The sequence below is a fragment of the Astyanax mexicanus genome, chromosome 19 (assembly GCF_023375975.1).
Source record: "Astyanax mexicanus isolate ESR-SI-001 chromosome 19, AstMex3_surface, whole genome shotgun sequence".
NCBI lineage: Eukaryota > Metazoa > Chordata > Actinopteri > Characiformes > Acestrorhamphidae > Astyanax > Astyanax mexicanus.
Genome location: NC_064426.1, coordinates 19,502,404 through 19,525,000, shown reverse-complemented (window position 1 = coordinate 19,525,000; position 22,597 = coordinate 19,502,404). Strand labels below are relative to the sequence as shown.

The following is a 22,597-nucleotide window of genomic DNA, read 5'->3' as shown; positions in this document are numbered from 1 at the left end:
AGAGAGGGAAGAGACAGAGGAAAAAAAGAGAATATAAGGAGGAAAAAAAAGAGAAGAGTTTGGAAAGAAGGAGAGACACTGTGAGTAATAGGAGAATGAAGGAGAGAGAAAAAAAGGAGAGAGAGAGAATAAAAGGAGTAATAGATGGAAGGAAATATCACAAACAAGAGCAGGGTAGAGATGAGAAAAAGAAAGAAGGAGAATAAAGGAGAAGGGGAAAAAAGGAGAAGAGGAGAGAGAGAGATGCGGAAGGACATATAAAAAAGACTACGATGGAGAGAGGAGAGAGAGAGATCATGAGGAAAGATAGAATATGATCGAAAGAGAGAGAGACTATATAGAGAAAGAATAGAAGGTATTATTGGGTAATGTTAAAAAAGAGATAAGTAAAGGTTAAAAAGGTAAAAAGACAAAAGGTGGAACAGGTTGATGACAGACAGAGAGAAAGAGAGCAAGAGAGAGAGAAAAGGACTGAGAAAGAATAAAGAAAGAGAATAGAAGAAGGGTCAAAGAGATGTGGAAAAAATGTAGGAAGGTATGAAGAGATTGATATAAGAGAGAGAGAGAGAGAGAGAGAGGGAGAGAGAAAATAAAAGAGGGATTTATTGAGAAAGAGAGCAGAATGGAGAGAGAGCAACAGAGGGAGACAAAGGTAGAGAAAGCGGTTGAGCGAGACAGAAAGAGAGAGAGAGAGAGAGAGAGAGAGTGAAAGGCAGTAGAAAGAAAGCTGATCAATATCTACTCTCTCCAAGGAAGCTTTCACACATTCACACTGAGATCACACAGAAGTGTGTCAGGGTGCCTGCGCTCGCCGTGTGTGTGTGTGTGTGTGTGTGTGTGTGTGTGTGTGTGTGTGTGTGTGTGTGTGTAACAGGAGTCACATGTTCCGAGGAGGCAGGGGCTGTAGCTGTAGCGTCTGTTGAATGTTGACATCTCATATTCTCAGATTCTGAACAGAACATAAGAAGAAATATCTGCTTATTCATGATCCATCCACCACCATGCTTAACAGCTGATGGAGTGTTTTTTTTTTAATAAAATTCTACATCCTTTTATCTCCAAACCTGCCTTTGCTCATAGCAGTTAGAAAATCATATTTTAAGTCATCACCCCTTTCTCCCAGACCAAATGTGTCTCAGACTGCCTTCATTAAGTGTACAGCACAGAAGCAAAGCAGATTTCCCCCTAAATATCACGTCGGTTCAATAAATATTTTAGCAATCTAGTGCAAAATGCACTTGAGTTGTAGTGAAACATGATGACAAGGACAAACTTTAGTCAAATAGCCCCTTTAAAGTTATCAATGCCTCATAATTCTACCAATGAAGAGTGGAGCTACTTCAAAACAGTGATTTCTTTGCATGGGGGATGCTATGCCCCTATCACTAGCATTGTAAGCCTTTTGAAAGCATCGGCTAAAAGTCCTGTATTTCAGAATTCAGGGGATGAATGGAGGTGGACTATTCGTCAAAAGTGTTTACTCATTATCATATTTTACACCGGAGTTCACCTTTAAAGTTCAGATCCACTACATTTTAGCTACTCCAGGTGATAAATGAAAAGGACTCGATGCAGGTCCTGCAGACAACTGGTCTTTTCTAGGCAAGGCTGTTATCATTCCTAAGGGTATCCCTGCCTTCTTATGATATAGGAGAATTTTAAGAAAATTATTTTATTAAACTGATTTCTATTTAAAATGTGATAATATTAGCACAGCTAACTGATGGAATCAGACACCTGAGTTTAGAAAGAAAGCTTAGAGATGAAAACTGAGATGGAAACAAACCAAAGTTTGTCTGACTGTCATTGGCTGCATAGAATCAGTGACAATAGGAATGCTTTTCATTTTAAAAAAAGTTCTGTGGCATAAAATATGACATCTACTATGATTCATGTGACCCTGCCTGGTAAAGGATTCACGCCTTGCTGTGAGAGCATTAAAATTAAAACTGCTGAAGTAGCATTAGCTGCTAACCACGCTAAGTGCTAGTTTTTTCCGTTCAGAGGGGAGTATATTGGTCTACGGTCTGCGCATTTACTGTGTTAAAACAAGCTACGTGGGACAGCCCACTAGCTGATAGTCCCCTGGCTTACCGGAACACTTAGGGTTCCTCAGTGTAGTGCTAACGAGCAGCATCACCCAAATAATCAGTTTTCAGGAGAGAAATCTGTGTAGATTATCATCCAGCGCTTGTTTGACTTTGAAAGAAAGTGTTTTTTTTACATTTTTGTTTGCTTAGCTTTACTTAACTTAGTTATCCCCAACCACCTAGCAGCGACTCCTGGTGAACTGTAAGGAAAACATGGCGACACCCCTGTTCCTTACAAGTGTTGCATAGTGCGCCTTATAATCCAATGTGCCTAATAGTATGCCTAATAGTGCGCAATTTGACATTTATCAGTAAATATCTTGAGTTTTTTTTGTTGCTTGCATTGACTTTTAACTTGAAACTGCTTCCTTTTTTTCTTTGCAGCTTTTCTTGAGTGCCAGTTGTGCGTCTGTTATTCTCATGAAGTTCGTTTAAAAATAACATTTCTTTGAGTTATTCTCAGTGCTGAATGCATTGATCAAGATTTAAGCAGTGATTGCAGCCAGATCAAGAATCTTGTAGTAGAGGTGGATTTAGGCCTGGATGTAGGGATTGATACAGGAATAAAATATATATATATATACAATTTTATTCAATTTATTATTATTTTTATTATTATTGGTAACCTGGCGCTCAGAGGGAGCAAAAATGGCCCTCGCTCCCTCTGGGTGGGTAGCTGGCATTCTCTTCCCACATCACTAAAGGGTAATGTTCGCAGCACGAGGTGTCTGTGAGCTGATGTATCGGAACCTAGTCGCTGCGCTTTCCTCAGAGTGCGCTGTGATGCTACTCGGCAATGCTGCATCAGCAGCAGTTGGAAAAGAGGCATGGCTGATTTCATATGTATCGGAGGAGGCATGTTCTAGTCTTCACTCTTCTGATGTTGGGGTATTACTGGTGATAGGGTTGTGGTAGTGAGTGGGTTGGGTAATTGGCTGATTAGAATTGGGGAGAAAATGACAAAAAAACAATAGAAATAAAATGATAAAAATAAATAAATAAACAAACGTCACTGCATATGCGTGTTTCAGAAATGCCTGTCAGTGACTTATTCAGTAATCGATAGGGAATTATCTAGGCTAGCACACTAGGTCATCTGGCAAAAACTTTAAAACATGTGGGGATGAGTTGAGATGTACATGTAATACTGCAACCAGCCAGCGGAGGCACTAGGCCTGTGCTGCCTATACGTTTAAAAGACGTTGTACAGTCCATGTTTTCTGCAGCTATTGTGTAACACTGTTTTTTTTGTTACACACTTAAATGTAACCACTGTTAAAGTTGCATGTATAAAAATGCTAAGCAACCCTAAATAAGAGCACAAAATTACAGGAGCTTCAGTCTCAATAACAGCTTAACTGATCTAAGATTCAATAGGAAAGGAACAGGACTGGTTTAACACGGGATTTACTGCTACATCTATGGGAAAGCACATTTCACACATTACGAGGAAGAATGAATTCTGTGTTTGTACATTGGTGTGAAATGTAAGAGACACAACTCACCAGCCGTTCCTCAAATAAGTGGGAATCTGAGAATGTCAGTGCAGGAGAGGGTCAGAACAGCAGGCAGCAGGAACAGTCTGTCCACAGCTACAGAGAGAGGAATATCAGGGCTTTAGTGCATTAATTCCACATTACAGGAAGTGAACAAATACATATTTTGTGTACCTGTCATACAAAAAAATATATAAACACGTATCTCCAAATTGGCAGTTTTACAAAAAATCTTTATTTTTAGTGGAAGTCAATGTAAATTGATTTTATTTTTTAAACTGAAGTAATTTTGGAGCCTCTCTATTGATTCATTCATCATGAAATATGTAAATAATGTAAAGAGCAACTGGCCGATTCACATTATGTTAAAATGTCAATACTGGCAAATATGGAGATTCACACATTGGACATGATACATTTACTTTTTATGGCCCAGAAACACAAATGTTCTATTTAATTCTAAGACATAAAGAGAGAGTGGAGAAAATAGTCACTGTTTAAATATAAGAACAACCTGAAATGATGTTGGTTTAAATAATCTGAGGCCAGTGTGATTCTGTGAGGTTATTGTCTGGTTAAAGAGCAGAAATCTGAGCACTGTCTGACTGATTTAAACTTATAGTTTTCCCAGTGTCTGATTACCCAAGTTCATTCAAACACACTGATAAGATTAAATTCTGCAGTAGAGTTGGAAATCACAGGGCATTTCACGATACGATATTGTTACGCTATGTTACTCACAGTAACAATGATATCATGATACTATACTGTATTTCTTTGGTACTCAACATATGACATACAGCTCTGGAAAAAATAAAATAAGAGATCACTTAAATTTTATGAGTTTCTTTGACTTTACCAAATTGAAAACCTCTGGAATGTAATCAAGAGGAAGTCGGAAGTTGGAGTTTGAAGTTTTCATGCAGGGTACCTCAGTTTCCTTCTGCATCCCAAAAATACACCTGGTAGTTGATGTTGCAATGCTAAATTGCCCATAGGTGTGAGTGAATGGTTGTGTGCCGCACTCTCTGATGGACTGGCGGGTATGGTATTCCTGATCAGGAGACGTTGGTTTGAATCCTATTTATGTAGCTTGCCATCAGCTACCAGAGCCCTGAGAGATCACAATTGGCCTTGCTCTCTCCACATCACTTCAAAGGGTGATGTCGATCGGCACAAGGCGTCTGTGAGCTGATGTATCAGAACCAAGTTGCTGCGCTTTCCTCCAAACACACTGTGATGCTACTCTGTAATGCTGCATGTGTTAGTCTTCACCCTACTGGTGTGTTGGGGCATCACTAGTGATAGGGGGAGTTGTATTGTGTGGGTTGGGTAATTGGCCTTGTAAATTGGGAATGGAAAATGGGATAAAAATGAGAAAAGAAGAAGAAGAATGAATAGATGGATAGAAGGAGTCTGACCATGCCTCTTCAATCCTCCAGGGTCTTCATTAGCTACCTGTTTTCAGACTGTCCTCAGTGTAACCTGCTTCTCATTATTTAGAGAGCTGTGCATGGCCTGGTCCCTAATTACCCGGCTGAGCTCCATCCATACGATCACTACATTTCCTCATGTATTGACTTCTATGGGTAGTTCAGCCTTTACAGCTGTAGCCTCAGGGTACTGGATCTCTATCCTTCAATCATGCTGTTGATACAGTGAAAGGCATTCATTGTGAAACCTCACAGAACACAGAAGAAACACAGCATAGAAGACTGATAACTTGGTACTATATTATGTTGAAGCAAGAGCAGTATCATGCAAATTGTAGTTTAGAATGCATTCATCTAGAGTTAGGCCTATAAATATTTGGACAGTGACAAAATCTTTGTGATTTGGGCTCTGCAAGCCAACCCAATGGATTTGAAATGAAACGAATCGTTTTGGAGCGTTTAGAAGCTGCAACCCTTGAAACTAAGATCAACCTGTACCAGAATGATGGGAAGAAGAAATTATGGAGAAGGCTTGGAATGACTCAACACTAAGCTCACTATATCCTCTGTAAAACATGGTGGTGGTTGCATAGGCATGCATGGCTTCCCGTAGCACTGGGTCACTGGTGTTTTTTTTGATTATGTGATAGAAGACAGAAGCATAAGGATGAATTCTAAAATGTACAGGGATTTATTTTCAACCAAACACAGCAAGTTTAATTGGACGGTGCTTCACAGTACAGAAGGACCTAAAAACCTACAAAAAACATAGTGTGAAAGCAAATCAGGAGTGGAATATTCTGCAGTTGTTGAGTCAGTCACCAGAGGTGTCAAGTAATTAAATACAAATACCTTACTTAAAGCTTCGCTAGGGAGGATTGAGATTTTGTGCTCGTGGGCTCCCCCTACAGTTGTAGAGTGTAATAAATGTTTCAGGCGGATTAGTTTCTCTTTCTCGTTTTCTGGCTTTCTCAGACATATTCGGTCTCTTTCCAGCTTTTGCCAGAGTGTCTGTATGATAGTTTGTAAAGAACGAACCAGTAGTCCTTGTAGAACTGTTAGAACTAAAGGTCGGAAAGCAGGTCGCAGTTCTCGCGAGCGTTGGTCGCGGCCGCCTCGGAAAACTTAGAGTCTGGTTTGCGCTCAGAAGAGCTCCGGCACAGACACGAGAGCACCGCTATTCCTCCTATTACACCTCAATGCAGCGCTGCAGTGAGTTTCAAGCTGTAATTTTACTTCTTTAAAAATATCAAAAATCAAGTGGAAATGTTGATTATCTATAATTTACTGGAGTAATTATTTTACTTTTTACCTCTACTTCTTACATTTTCACACAATATTCTGAACTACTTCTTGCATTTAAAAAATTGCCTCATTACTCCTATTGCATTTCAGCTTGTTTTCATTTCAGCTTTTCATTATTAAAAAAAAAACGATCCAGATAAATCTCTCCATCCAGATTAAGTAAATCTGATTGTAGTTGGAAGAAAAGTTTAAACATATACCATTCCGACACCTGATTGGTTTATACACGATCCATCACACCTGCACACATCAAGCCCCCCACTCACCCACACACAGCTGAAACAGGAAGCCTAGAGCATCCCAATTTTTTTCAACATTAACATTTTAATATAACATTGAAGTCAAATGTGTTTTGGGGAGGTGGTGGATAGTGCACTATAGGACCTTTTGGTGTGGCCTAAGTTTTGTCCTCAATGACATTTTTTCCCTTTACATTACTTTTACTTTTATACTTTAAATAGTTATTAAAGCAGTACTTTTAAATTTTTACTTTAGTAAAAAGCTTGAATTATTACTTTAACGTCTACAGAAGTATTTTAAACCCTAGTATACCTGTACATACTTCTACCTGAGTAAAGACTTTTCACACCTTTGGTGTGAACATGGCTTTTGGCCTACATATGAATCAGTTGGGAGAATGAAGAGTTAGGAGTCTTGCACAAGGACTGGTGTACTGTAATGTCCATCTGACCCATTTTTTTATTTGCCATGTGTTCGTTTGCTGTGCTGTGTTTGTCCTACTAAACTCTTTGGTTTTTCTCTCTGGTTTGCCCTCACGTGTCCATCTGCTCCCTTCCACCTGTAAAAAAGGACAGTTGGAACCCGTCAATGAGGTAAGCATGATCACAAAAGACACATCAGACACTGGTAGAATATTGTTTATCTACCTCATTCTGCATGATGATAAGATGAGGGCCATGCTTCTTTACTTTGTGTTAGATCTTTCAATGTGCCAGTGAACCACTGATGTACATAGATTACACCCACAGTGATTTTTGAACACAACACAATAAGAATCCACTTGAATCCACTGCCTTCCATAGAAGAAGAGCTGCATCTCCAAACATCCATAAAAACATCTGCTCTTACCATTTTTTGTGGAGGTGAAATCAACACCTGAACATCATAATCCAAAGAAATGGCTGGGTTCTGAAGCTCTAGTGAAGGGTATTGATGCATTGCATATGCTTGTAATGTTTACTTTCTACACTGTTGCTCTTAGATTAGCTCTTAACCCTCCTATTATGTTAATGTGTCAGGTTAGTTTGAACCGGTGCATGTTTAATTATTCAAAATATGTCTAAAAAAATCCTTACAAGCAGTGTAAATATTTTTTTACTTACTCCATTACTAATTATTCTGATTTAGTGCAATGGTGTTCCTTCCCTCTAACAGGCATGGTTCAATTAGGATAATTCACTCGTTTTTCATTAAAAAAATGTTCAAACTTTTTCTAATGTTTTACTACTTTATTACTTTTAAAAGACCAACATATAAAACAATAGTTTTAAATACCACTGAAACATAGCATTGCAATTTTGTTTTAGTTTTTGTTTTTTTGCAGGGGGTGGTTGCAAATATGTGAGATGAACCATTTTCATATTATATGTTGATTACACTAATTAAGACAAGCATAAGAAGTTTCATACTGAAAAAATACTTTTAACTATTTTACCTCAATCTTCAAACTTTAAAACGGGTCAAATTGGCCCGGGACATAACATGAGGGTTAAGTTGAATGAATGAATGAAGTTACACTTATAAATAGCGCCTTTCTAGAAACCCAAGGATGCTTCACAATCACGTTTTTATGCAGCCAATAGCGCACAGCGTACTCTCAACCGGAAATGACCGTCCACCTGGAGGACTGCATTGGGCACTATAACATTTTACCAATTGCCAATCCATACATAGCTTTACACACACACAAACTTACATACACGCACAGACACAATTTATAATTTTAGAGGATCCAATTTACCTGATCTCCATGTTTTTGGACTGTGGGAGGAAACTGTTGTTAGCAAGGAAACCCACACAGATGCTTAGAGAACATAGAAACTTTACCCGGATAAGGACTTAAACCCAAGACCCCAGTGCTGGGAGTTGAACATGCTAACCCCTAAACCACTGTGTCGCCCACGTGGGTGGATGTTTCAAATATATCTCCTTCAACCACAGATGCAGCTTCTCTTCTTTAAAAAAAGGTATTAGATATAAGTAAGCTATGTGGTCTCCATATAGCACTCTTATACAGCCATCTTTCTTCGTCTTGTGCTTGATCTACAAACATTTTCACACATTTTCTCCTTGTTGCATGATGTATTACACACATATACATGTAATATACTGACTAAAATCTCACTTTTACCTGATGACAGTACTAATCCAGTTCTCCACATTTATTGATAATTTTTTGTTAGTCTCTGATGCATACATGCATAAACCTTGATAGACATTAAAATGAAGAAGAGTCATTTCTAAAGCATCTAAAAACTAATTTCATTTTCTCATTCATTGCTTCCTCCTCGGCATTCAGTTTCTCTGTTCCCCCCATTAGCATCTTGTTTTCAGTTATTAATTATTGAGGCATCACAGGCACGCAGTGTGACACCCCAGGGGTGGGAGAGGCCGTTTTGCATGTCTTTTTCTGGAAAGCAATCATCCCTCTTTCATCATCTTCCTCCCGCTCATTGATGGGAATCACTCAGCCGAAATCAAGCGGAAAATAAGGTCCCTCTTAAACATGACATCATCTGCCTGAGATGCGTCACGCCAGGTCCCCAGCCTGAACCTGCCCGCCGGCTCCAGCGGCAGCGGCAGCAACAGCCTGCATCAGGGTGATCACTGCCTAGATGTTCTTCAGCTCCTCCCCAGACTCATAAGGCGGTTGTTTGGATGCCTGTGCGCAGCATAAGTGGGATGAGGCTAAATAGAGTGCGAGATTTAGGGCCACAAGTGCACCGAGTCGTGCCGCTAAGAAGCTGGTGACTCACGCACTTCAATTCCGGGGCTATATAGAAATGTCTGGCTCTGTTCTTCTGGGAGCTTTTAAAAAAACGAAAGCTATCTCAGTATAAAGAGCTTCGGGGACTTTGCACATTGTATCACTGCTCTGAGGTCCAGATGGCCAGACAATACCAAACATATTCTCTTTAAAACCTCTAATCTGTAATAATCTGTCTGTTCATTCTATCAAATTTCGTGCTGACTGCAGATCACGGAGTCATGTGTGTATCTCCATCTGTGCTGTTCTTCTCTGCAGGGTCTTCTGTCCAGACTGTCAGACCTGCTGCTGTGTCGCTGGTCGTGCCGGGCGTGCTGGCAGTGGTGTTGGGAATGCAGCTGTTGCCAGTCCTCTGATGAAGAGGTGGAAATTTTGGGGCCGTTTCCTGCACAGACTCCATCCTGGCTGTGAGTATACCTTTACACGTCCCATTCGATGTAGTTATATATACTGTAACTAGGCACTGATGGTTGTGAGTTCAATTCCCAGCCACACTAAGTACAAAGGTAGCTTAGTGATTAGTGTGTTTGGTTATTAATCAGAGGGTTGTGGGTTCAATACCCAGCCACACTAAGTACAAAGGTAGCTTAGTGATTAGTGTGTTTGGTTATTAAAAACAGGGTTGTGGGTTCAATACCCAGCCACACTGAGTACAAAGGTAGCTTAGTGATTAGAGTGTTTAGTTATTAATCACAGGACTGGGGGTTCAATAACCAGCTACACTAAATATAATGGTTGCTCAGTGAATAAAGTGTTTGTTAATTAATCAGAGGGTTGTGGGTTCAATACCCAACCACACTAAGTACAATGGTAGCTCAGTGGTTAGAATGATTAGAGTGATTAGAGCGGTTATTAATCACAGGGTTGTTGGTTCAATGCCTTCCCGCACTAAGTACATTGGTAGCTCAATGATTAGAGGGTTTGGATATTGATCTCAGGGTTGTGGGTTTAATACCCAGCCACACTACCTTGCAGGAACGTAACAGTATTAGATGTTATCCTGACGTAAATTTGTGGGTTCAATACCTAACCACACTACAATATAGTACAATGGTAGCACAGTGATTGCAGCGTTTAATTATTAATAACATGGTTGTGGGTTCAGTACCCAGACACACTAAATACAATGGTAGATCAGTGATTAGAGTATTTGGTTATTAATCAAAGGGCTGTGGGTTCAATACCAACCCACATGAAGTAAAATGGTAGCTCAGTGAGTATGGTTTTTGGTATTAATCACAGGGTTGTGGGTTCAATAACCAGCCACAACAAGTACAATGGTAGCTTAGTGATTAAAGTATTTGGTTATTAATCACAGTGTTGTGGGTTTAATACCCAGCCACACTAAGCACAATGGTAGCTCAGTGATTAGAGTATTTGGTTATTAATCACAGGGTTGTGGGTTCAGTACCTAGCCACACTAAATACTATGGTAGCTCAGTGTACAATGGTGTTTGGTTATTAATCACAGGGTTGCAAGTTCAATACCCAGACATACTAAAAACAATGGTAGCTCAGTGATTAGAGTGTTTGGTTACTAATTACTGGTTTGTGAGTTCAATACCCAGCCGCACTAAATACAATGGTAGCTCAGTTATTAGAGTGTTTGGTTAATAATCACAGGGTTGTGGATTCAATATCTACCCACTCTAAATACAATGGTGTCTCAGTTATTAGTGCTCAGTTACTAATCACAGGGTTGTGGGTTCAATACCCAGCCACACTACATACAATGGTAGCTCAGTGACTAGAGTGTTTGGTTAGTAATCACAAAGTTATGGGTGCAATAACCAGCCACACTACATACACTGGTAGCTCAGTGATTAAAGTGTTTGGTTATTAATCACAGGGTTGTGGGTTCAATACCCAGCTACACTAAATATAATGGTAGCTTAGTGATTAAAGTGTTTGGTTATTAATCACAGGGTTGTGGGTTCAATACCCAGCTACACTAAATATAATGGTTGCTTAGTGATTAAAGTGTTTGGTTATTAATCACAGGGTTGTGGGTTCAATACCCAGCTACACTAAATATAATGGTAGCTTAGTGATTAAAGTGTTTGGTTATTAATCAGAGGGTTGTGGGTTCAATACCCAGCTACACTAAATACAGTGGTAGGTCAGTGTAAAATGGTGTTTGGTTATTAATCACAGGGTTTGTTGTTCAATATTCAGCCACACTAAGTACAATGGTAGTTCAGTGACTAGAGTGTTTGGTTATTAATCACAGGGTTGTGGGTTCAATACCCAGCCACATTAAATGCAATGGAAGCTCAGTGACTAGAGTGCAAGGTTTCTTATCACACGGTTGTGTGTTTAATTAACATCTAGCCTCACTTAGTGCAATGGTAGCTAAGAGATTATAGTGCTCGGTTATTGTTTGCATGGGTGTAGGTTTAATACCTAGCCCTACTTAGTGCAATGGTGGCTCAGTGATTAGAGTGTTTGGTTACTAATCACAAGGATGTGGGTTCAATACCTAACCAAACTAATACAATGGGAGCTTAGTGGTTAAAGTGAAAGGTTATCTATCACATGTTTGTGGCTCAGTAGTTAGAGCGCTGTGACACTGATCACAAGGTTATGGGTTCAATACCTAGGCCCACTTAGTCCATTGAGGGCTCATTGGTTACAGTGCTGGGTTGTTGGTCACACAGCTGTAGGTTCAATACCTAGCCCCACTAAGTGAAAAACAATCTCAGTATTGACAGTGATTCAATACCTAGGTTTGCTCAAGTGCCCTGGATTTATTACAGCATTGTACTGTATATACTTACATACACCCACTCACTGATCACTTCATAAGCTCTTACAGATCCACATAACAGCCCTACAATCACAGTCTGTAGTAAACTGGTTGTATGGGAATAGTTTCTTTGGTGAGAGGATGACTAACACGAGTTATAAACGGCAGCAGTAAGGTTCATAATAAAGTGGCCACTGAGTGTACACTGAATAAACACAGACTGAACAGTTGGTTTATGCAACAAGAAACCCAAATGCCTTCTAAAGGAAGAGGCTCCCCCTGATGGTTGTATTGCGCTCTACCCTTTGGAAAAGAATAATTAAGCCATTGCGTCCTCTATCCTGGTGTATGTAGCAGCAGAGCACTAGGAATGAGATGCAAGATGATTTTGAGAGATGCGTTCAATCTCTTTAATTGTGGATGAGGTATTTGTAGATTAAAGGGGATATATTATGCAAAAGTCACTTTTTGTGTTTTTTGAATGTTCACTTGGGTCTCGATTGCCCATATGAATGCGTGTGGATGCTCCCAAATAAGGAAACCTTCATAGAACCACCCTGGCACCACCCCTCACCCGTCAACCCCCACCAGACCCCCACCCTCTTGATCAGTTTGGACTATTTTGGTCATTTTGGTTGAGTTTAGTAGTACACATGAGACAGTACACAGCAGAATTAGCCAGGAGACTTCTTCTGAGGCAGGGATCTGTACCTACTATCTGTGGCAAGTGAGCAGATGTAAGTGCTTTTTAAATCCCAGCTAAACATGAACTACCTTGGTTGTTTTTTTGTCATTTAGCGTAAGCTAAATGAGCAGCATATACATGGTGTGGCAAGCAACAGCTTATTTGCATAAAAGGGACAGAACCCTTAAACAGCTGATTCTGAAAAAAACTGAAACTGGCCAGAATAGAGCTGGTAAGGTATTTTTGTGAAAGTGATTTTGTGCAAAGAACTTTATGTTTTTGAACATGTTTTGTATTGACCTTAGACCTTTTCTATCTCATGTAAAAAGAGGTATAATATGTTCCCTTTAAAATAAACCAGAGAAAAACAGAGAAATCAGCTGTGGGAGGAATGTTTGCTAAAAAATTGAGAAAGAATATATCTCTTAATTAATAGCTGAAATGTGGGAGAGTATGCAAGAACCATAATAAAAAATATATATACCATATTTTTTGCACTGTAAGGTGCACTTCAAATTCTATAATTTTCCCAAAAATCATCAGCGCGCCTTATAATCCAGTGCGCCTTATGTATAAATTTTACCAGTCAAGTTGTAACGAGCAGTGAAGCCATTTTGCTAAAGTACAGCATTATACAGGAGTTTCAGTTTAGATCTCCAGCACGAGACTCGAGACTGAAGCAGTACTAGCATTAGCGGCTATCTGTGCTAAGCGCTAGCTCTTTTGGAGTCCAGAGGTAAGTTTTATCGGCCTGTAGCCTGCTGCTAACCCTGGCTAGCACTGCTGGAGCAGCATTAGCATTAGCCACTAGTCTGCACATTTACCGTGATAAAACAAGCTACATGGGACGAACCGCTAGCTAATATCATAGCTAATAGGGTTCCTCAGTGTAGTGCTAACAGCGGCTAGTCTTTGTTGGAAATCTAACCTTACTGTAAATAAACAAAAGCACTTTACTCACTCAAATAAATCATTTTAAGGAGAGACATCTGTGTAGATTAATATCCAGCACTTGTTCGACTTAAAAAAAGTTTATATTTTTTATTTTTTAAATAATATAATTATAATCCAGTGTGCCTTATGTATAAAAATAGACCATAAAATGTTTATTGATAGTTGCCTTATAATCCAGTGCTCCTTATAGTGCAAAAATACGGTATATATACATGAATCAACCACTTTTTCTTGGGATTCAGCTCAAGAACAGATGTCCAGATATTTTCCTTTAGAATTTAATGATATAATTCTGAACTGATGACAAGCCTTTCTGGCCCAGATGCAGCAAAACAGGCCTGAACCATGATACTACCACCACCATGTTTCAGAGATGGAATCCACATTATTCTAAAATGCTGGGGTTTTTTTCTATAATAATACGCCTAATTTAAACCAAAATGATCTATTTTGGTTTCGTCCATCCAAAAGGTTTTGTTCTAATAAACCTTCTAACTTGTCTTTGTGAATTTTAGTGAACTGGAGACAGTATGCAATGTTCTTTTTGGAGTATGGTGTCTTTTTTACTCGCGACCCTGCCATGCACAGCATTGTTTTTCAGTGTTCTCCTGATGGTGGGTTTATGAACATTAATATTAGCCAATGTGAGAATGGCCTTTAGTTGCTTAGAAGTTACCTTGGGTTGCTTGCAAAATTGGGCCCTTGCAAATATTACTACTTGCCTTAATCTTGATGTGATCTCTAACTCTAACTCCTGAGGGTATTTATGAACATAAAGTTTTGCCATTTATACACAATATAAATCTGAGTGTGGATGAGTTTTTGTAAACTTGTTTTAAAGCTTACTTGAAGCCCCCCAGCCACAACATTCCAACAATGGTGGACGCCCTGGTTTCCCCGGTGTCCTCTTTAATAAAGCGTAGCCTGTAGTATTTTGGTCAGTGATGTTTTTCTGGGTTATCGGGCGTGTCTTTGTTTATGTTGCCAAACATGGGCGTCAGGCATTAGCAGTGGAATGGGAGTGAGCTAATGACGGAGGTTTTTAAGAGAACGGTTCTGTGAGGGACAGTCAGTCAGTCGGCAGCAGCTCGGACTCTGCTGCATTACTGAAGATGTTTCCATCATTTACTGTACATCAAACCGAGGGTGCAGCAAAGCCTCCACTGTTATGGGCGACACTTATTATCACATATTCTCCTAATTATCAGCTGTCGTGCTGAAACGTCACTCAGACTTGTTGTCGCTGGGATGGAATTGTCCACTGATGTGGCCCCCGGGGAATGCTGGGTGATTACTAGCCTGACTGCACTCATTCTGAAGTGGAAAGAGTCGTTTGTGCGGCAGCGCGATCAAAAGCCTGATTGAAGCTTTAAGAGCTTGTTGATCATGATTGTCTGTGTTTGAGTTGCCAGCTTGTGCTTGACGTGCTATTTTTATTAACATCAACCTTGAAAAATATTCGCATTCACAATATGTTTAAAAACATAAGAGAATTTATTTTTAATCATGATGATGATGATGATGATGGAAAATGGCAATGTATATCACTTTCTCTATAATTAATATACAGCTCTAGATAAAAATAAGAGACCACTTAAAAATGATGAGCTTCTTTGATTTTACCAATTTGAAAATCTCTGGAATATAATCAAGAGGAGAAAGTATGATCACAAGCCGTCAAACCAAGTTGAACTGCTTGAATTTTTGCACCAGGAGGGGCCTAAAGTTATCCAAAAGCAGTGTGTAAGACTGGTGGAGGAGAACATGACAAGATGCATGAAAACTGTGATTAAAAACCAGGGTTATTCCACCAAATATTGGACTAACTAAAACTTGAACTATAAATATAAACTTGTTTTCTTTGCATTATTTAAGGTCTGAAAGCTCTTTTTTGATATTTCAGCCATTTCTCATTTTCTGCAAATAAATGCTCTAAATGACAATTTTTTTATTTGGAATTTGTGAGAAATGTTGTCCGTAGTTTATAAGATAAAACAACAATGTTCCTTTTACTCAAACATATACCTATAAATAGCAAAATCAGAGAAACTGATTCAGAACCTGAAGTGGTCTTTTTCCAGAGCAGCACCCCTGCAACAACTATGCCACACCACAGCAGCCACCTAGCAACACTAAATCACCCACCTAGCAACCACCATTGCAACCCCCTGAAATGCCATAACATAACACTCTTATACCCATAAACCAAACTTCCTATCAACACCCTAGCAACCATATATATATATGTACAAATAAATAAATTCTGATGTGACAGATCAACCCTGATTCAACATATTTGACAATAGAAAAATGGCAAATTTGGGAACCATGTAATATATATATATATATATATATATATATATATATATATATATATATATATATATATATATATATATATATATATATATACCTTAGCAACCACCTAGCAAATATCAATATTCTGTTTTTTTTATTATAGTTGTATAATAAGAATAGAGTTTTTCCACAATATTCTTCTTTTTGTTTGGGTCTTCAGGCTTTTTAAAGGCGTGTTCATGATTTATCTGATTACATCCATCTGTCCTGTTGGCTGCCCACTTTCTCTTTTACCTTCAACATTTCCAAGCATTATTCTATTAAGAACCGTTTAGTTACGCTAAATATCTGCGCTTTGAGTGAGAGGTGAGGCTTGATTTGGATAGATATCAGTTTGTTAGACAGTAAATGACATATAAGGATTTTCAACAGATAAAATAACAGTATTTTTACAATCTTTCAAACATCACTAATATTGTGTCCACATGCAGTGGCGTACAAAAAGTGTTTGCCCCTTAGAGATTCCTTTTGTTTTTGCATTTTTGTCATACTGATATTTTTCAGATTACCATACCAACTTTAATATCAGACAAATATAACCTGAATAAACATTAAAAAAACACTTTTTAAATGATGTTTTTATTTATTAATTAAAAAAAACCCTGTGATTAATCACAATGTTTGGAAAGCTGAGTTCAATTTTACTATTTCCACAACCAGACCTGATTACTGCCAGACCTGTAGAATCAAAAATTCATTTAAGAAGCAGCTAAAATATCTCAAAAAGCAACACAGATGAGAAAACACTGAAACCTATCAGTCTGAAAAAGGTTACAAAGTCATTTCTAAGGCTTTGGGACTCCAAAGAACCACAGTAATAGCTATTATTTACAAATAGATAATAAATTATTACAAAGGGGCATGGACAACTCATCCAGGAGGTCACAAAATAACTCAGAACAATATTTAAAGAACTGCAGGTCTCACTTCCCTCAGTTAAGGTTAGTGTTAATTATTCAATAATAAGAAAGAGAGTGGGTGAAAATGGTCTTTGGCACATTTTTGGTAGTGTACCATGTTTATAAACACGTGTTTGCATTACTTAGAGGTTTCGTACGATATCTTTTATTCTATAATGTCACCTTATTAACTATTCTTAGCTTATTTTTCCTGTAAATCACGTATCAACTGAAGCATACTTTATATTAATATTTCAGCAGCAGAAATTCGTTTTTAATGTATTTAAATGTATTTAATGTTTTTAATGTATTACATAATTTTTTTATTACTAATTTGGGTCACACCACACGATATTTTGACATTTGAAAGTCACAGTCTATATGATTTGGGGATTTAGTGACCTCACTGGTGAGAATGTGCAATTACACAGAGCACACATTTTAAATCGTCGCTGTCCAATGAAAAACACTTATCTCCAAAACAGCAACTTTACAGGAGAGAGAAAAAACCTTGTAAACGTTCAACGGAAGTCACTGTAAAAAGAGTTTATTTCAGGTCATTTTGAAGAGTTTCTATTGGTCTGTTCATCAAGAATTTTTGGCACAGTGTAAGGGACAGTATTTTTGTTCAAATTATATAGTAAACTGAAAATCTACAAAAATGGAGCTAAGTGTTTTTCATAGGACAGCGGCAAAATAAATCACTGTGTGAAATTCTGTTTTTGAGTTAAATATATGGTTTGGTTCATTTTGTTAATTTATAAAATTTGTGTTAAAAATGTAGAGAACAGTTACATCAGACAAACCTACCAGATCTGCCAGAGAGTATTTTTATTTTATTAATATATATTTAATGTTGCAGGGAGGATCATACCAGGACACTGGTACTATTAGCCAGAATATTTTGGAACCTCCCCACTCAGGAGTATTACAGCTTTCAATTTAAAATAAATAAACTTAGGGAATGCAGCTTTAAATCACAGACCATGATAATAAAGAGTTAAATATAAAATGTAGATATGATGCTGTTGACCTTGTACAGGCAGAAGCTTTACACACATAATGAACAGATAGAGAACATATACCCTGCAGCATTCTGTCAGAATAATACAGGAAGAAGTCTCAATATTCTATATTTATCTGAATGATGCTTTCTAGTATTGTGATTGGCAGTTGGTCCTCTTTTGCCTTCTGCCACAACGGTGCTGCAACACTCACTCAGTCCAGAAGAGAGCATTGAGTCCGGCAGCCCCCACCCCCAACCGCCCCTCTACCCCCAACCGCCCCTCTACCCCCCCACCAGCCTCCAAAGGCCATGTGTTTTAGATTGCTCTGTTACCCTGACAACTATCTCCCTGCGAGCTGTAGTCATGGACACAAAGGGTCCTTGATGATCCTGAAGGGATTGCTCTGAATTGGGCCCCCACGAAGAAATCAACATATTCCAACGCTGAAAAACAATCAAATTAAAAGAGTGTTTTGCAATAGCTGTTACTCACAAACACTGCTGGGCTCTTCGCCTGAGGGTTTATACGCTGCCCCACAGACAGGCCGAAATCAACAATGTCCAACTTCAGAATCTTAACAAATGGACAGCCATTTACCAGCTTGTGGAACATACAGCAGTTGGACAATGAAACTGAAACACCTGGTTTTAGACCACAATAATTTATTGTCCTGAGGGACAGTTCTGGTGGAAACAGGAGAGTTGAGGTGCACATTGAATTCTGCCGTGATTTTATGTTTTTTGGATACAATCCGGGTTAGCACCCAAACAACCCTTTCAGACAGCTTCCTCTTACAGCATCCACGGTTAATCCTGTTGGATGTGGTTGGTCCTTCTTGGTGGTATACTGACATTACCCTGGATACTGTGACTCTTGATACGTCACAAAGACTTGCTGTCTCGATCAAAGATGCGCCAGCAGGACGTGCAGCAACAATTATTTCCTTTTTTGAACTGAATCACCATTCAGGTGACGTATTATGGGCTGTGGCATGTGATCCATAACGTTACCATGTTTGTAGTACATCGATTTCTGGGGTTTGTAGTCTTTTATTTCAAAATCACTCCCAGGCTCACCGGGAGTGACAGGAGCGGCAGAATGAGCCTTGGCTTGCATGATGCTAAGCGTGCGCAACATGCATGGCACTACTGCATGTCTAAGACAGGATTGGGAGGATGACTGTTGTCAGGGTTTTAATCAGTCAGTGGAGCACCTGTATTTCCTGACGCCAAGATAGGGTGACAGGGTGTAAGATAGCAACGAGCATTGCAAAGCCCCTTTCTCAGGGTTTACATATAGGGCCCTTTATCTTCCTTTGTAATAGCATTACCATCCAACTCAAGCTTTTATTCAGATCAGCAAAACTCAGCAAATCCCACAGAATAGCGCCAGTAGGTGATACTTGAAAGTTTTAGTTTGATTATGCGTTTTGGGACATTTGTGTTAATTTACTCTCAGTTGACTGACTTTATATCAGTAGTTTTGGACGGCGCTACAGATAAAAATCTTCATAATGTCACTGTCTAACTTGATTTTCCTTCTTTCTGGTGTACTTAACAGATTGCTTTCATTTGCGTGACATTTAGTGGGCAACATTTCTACACAAGATCTCATTGTGAATGGTTCTGTTTTATTCCTCATTGGCTTGAGATTCTAGTACATGAGTCAGTAGCAGTTGGGAGCAATCCATGCCAATTTTAAGAGGCCCTACAATGTCAAACTGTATTTATCTTGGTGTGGTTGAATGTTGAGAGTTCAGTACATGGAAATGACGAACCGTAAACTCAAACACTGCTGTTCCTCGTATAAAAAGAGAATTCCGTCTGGACTTGGTAAATGTTTGCACACCTAAATTATACAAAACCCCCCAAGCATCAGAGAAAGCTTTATTCAAAGCTGGTAAAACAGTGAAACAGTGAAATGCTAAAATTTGAGGGAAAATTTTGTGTTGTTGATACTGGACAGCAGCTCATCCCTATTCTCACTCTTCTAGAAATGAAAATATTTGTTTTTATTGTAACTACGGCTTTACCTGTACATAGAAGAGGAGCATGAACTCAAAATGCAGCAAAGGGAAAATGAAGGGGAACAAATAGGGATCCACACTAGACTGGACTTGCTAAGCTAACATTAGCCCATAGTAACATTTACATTACAATCTCTTCTCTTCATCGTCCACACCCTACAAAATAATAAACATTTGTTTTTCATACCATTTTGTATTTGTAATTATTGTCTTTCTAAAGTTTAGTCTCTTAATAACATCACTCTTGCACTGTTCTCTCCCAGTGTCAACGACTGTAATGATGAGAAAGATTCAAACTCCCACCTCATTGGTCGTGAAGATGCCCCTCCAGTCCAGAACCGCAGCAGCAGCAGTAACAGCAGCACGAGCCCCAGCCGCCGACGCTCCAGCTCTGAAAACTCACGCTCCACCTTCAGCCTCGCCCGTCAGCTCTCCTGTGAGTCCAGCAACACTGCCTACAGTCTTTGGGTTTTGCGATGCTTCTGAGAACACTTTAATATTATTTCAGTGTTGATTTATGGGGTTCACCAAAAAATATGTTAATTAAGGATTATAAAAGTACAGTAATTCACTTTGGAGAAAGATTACAGCACATTACTATATAGTAAAAATAGTAGTTTTGGCAAATATAAATACATCATAGTACTGTCATTATTCTACACACTAACCATACGAAATGTAAATTTGTAGTTGCAAATGAATTACTGTAAAATTATAGCTAGCTACACACTGTAAATATTTTTTCCTGTAAATGGACTGTAAAATACTGGCAGAAGAGGTGCTGTAAATTTACTGCATTGCAGTCCTCGACCTAAAACACAGTGTCCAGTAGTGTCACGGATGACCCAGGCAGGGAGACGAGGAGGCGGACACAAGTGCAGGTAGGGTGAAAATAAATAATAATTTAATAAATAAATAACAAGAAAACAAGGAACAAGTAACATGAAACAAAGATACACAAATAACCAATAACCAAAACAAATAAGGGGTTAACGATAACAAAACAGGGAGACTAAAGAAACAAACGAGTAACTGAAACAAGACTAAAATAACTAAACAGAACAAGGATAAACAAATAATAAAATAAACCAAATACTAACAAACAAGGAACTAAAACAAGACAGGATTAACTAAACTGGGCAAGGGAGAAAAGAAGCAAAATAAACAAGGAGCTAGAAGTAAAACGAGATAAACACTGAACTAGGAAACGGGATATGAAAACACAGAGAAACGCTGAGAGACAAAACGACATGGGAAGGTGCAAAGACCGACGGAGGACAAGGTGGCAGAGGAGGGCTATTTATAGTAACATAAAACACACTAGAATTGGAAACATCTGGGGAAGGGGCGGAGCTACAAATGAGAAACACATGGTGGAAATCTACTGACAGGAGACACAGAGAGGCACAGGTCACGTGGGGAAGACACACAGAGACATGAGACAGGGCTAAGACGTGACAGAAGCCTCCCCCTAAACGCGCAGCTCCCGAGGCGCGTAAAAACGAACCCCGGGGGCTGGCGGCAGGGAGAGGCCGGGGAAAACAGGAGTCGAGACCGGGGACTGAAACGGAGACAGGACAGAGGACAGAGACTGGATGGGAGACCGGACCGGGCTTGGAAACTGAACAGGAGACGGAGACTGAACAGGAGACGGAGACTGAACAGGAGACGGAGACTGAGACTGGACATTAGACAAGGACGCAGACTGGAAAGGGCTTGGAAACAGAACAGGGGATGGAGGCTGGACAGGGAACTGGACGGTGGACGGAGACTGGACAGGAGACGGAGACAGAACGGGAGACTGGACGGGGAACTGGACAGGAGACGGAGACTGGACGGAGAACTGGACAGGAGACGGAGACTGGACGGGGAACTGGACAGGAGATGGAGACTGGACGGGCAACTGGACAGGAGACGGAGACTGGACGGGACTAGACATGGGAACAGGGACGAGGACATTAACAGGGACAGAATCTAACACTGTAACTGGGACGGGAACAGAGACAGAGACAGAACAGAGACAGGCACGGCGACTCTGGCAGCGGGAGCAGGTGCTGGCGGCGCGGCGACTCTGGCAGCGGGAGCTGGTGCTGGCGGCGCGGCGACTCTGGCAGCGGGACCTGGTGCTGGCGGCGCGGCGACTCTGGCAGCGGGAGCTGGTGCTGGCGGCGCGGCGACTCTGGCAGCGGGAGCTGGTGCTGGCGGCATGGCGACTCTGGCAGCGGGAGCTGGTGCTGGCGGCACGGCGACTCTGGCAGCGGGAGCTGGTGCTGGCGGCGCGGCGACTCTGGCAGCGGGAGCTGACACGGAGGCTTGAACAGCTGGAGCAGACACGGAGGCTTGAACAGCTGGAGCAGACACGGAGGCTTGAACAGCTGGAGCAGAGACGGACGCTTGAACAGCTGGGGCAGAGACGGAGGCTTGAACAGCTTCAGCAGAGATGGAGGCTTGAGCAGCTTCAGCAGAGACGGAGGCTTGAGCAGCTTCAGCAGAGACGGAGGCTTGAGCAGCTTCTGCAGACACGGAGGCTGGAGCAGCTTCTGCAGACACGGAGGCTTGTGCAGCTTCTGCAGACACGGAGGATTGTGCAG

The 22,597-nt window shown here is 40.0% G+C and overlaps 1 protein-coding gene across 1 annotated transcript in view; it reads left to right on the top strand.

Moving 5' to 3' along the window:
• Positions 1-22,597, top strand: part of syt17 (synaptotagmin XVII) — a 51,790-nt gene that overhangs the window by 4,604 nt on the left and 24,589 nt on the right. Inside the window, exons 2-4 of the mRNA XM_007251035.3 lie at positions 7,140-7,157; positions 9,590-9,738; positions 20,270-20,442. Of these exons, the coding sequence (XP_007251097.2) occupies positions 7,140-7,157; positions 9,590-9,738; positions 20,270-20,442 (340 nt within the window). The remainder of the gene's footprint in view (positions 1-7,139; positions 7,158-9,589; positions 9,739-20,269; positions 20,443-22,597) is intronic.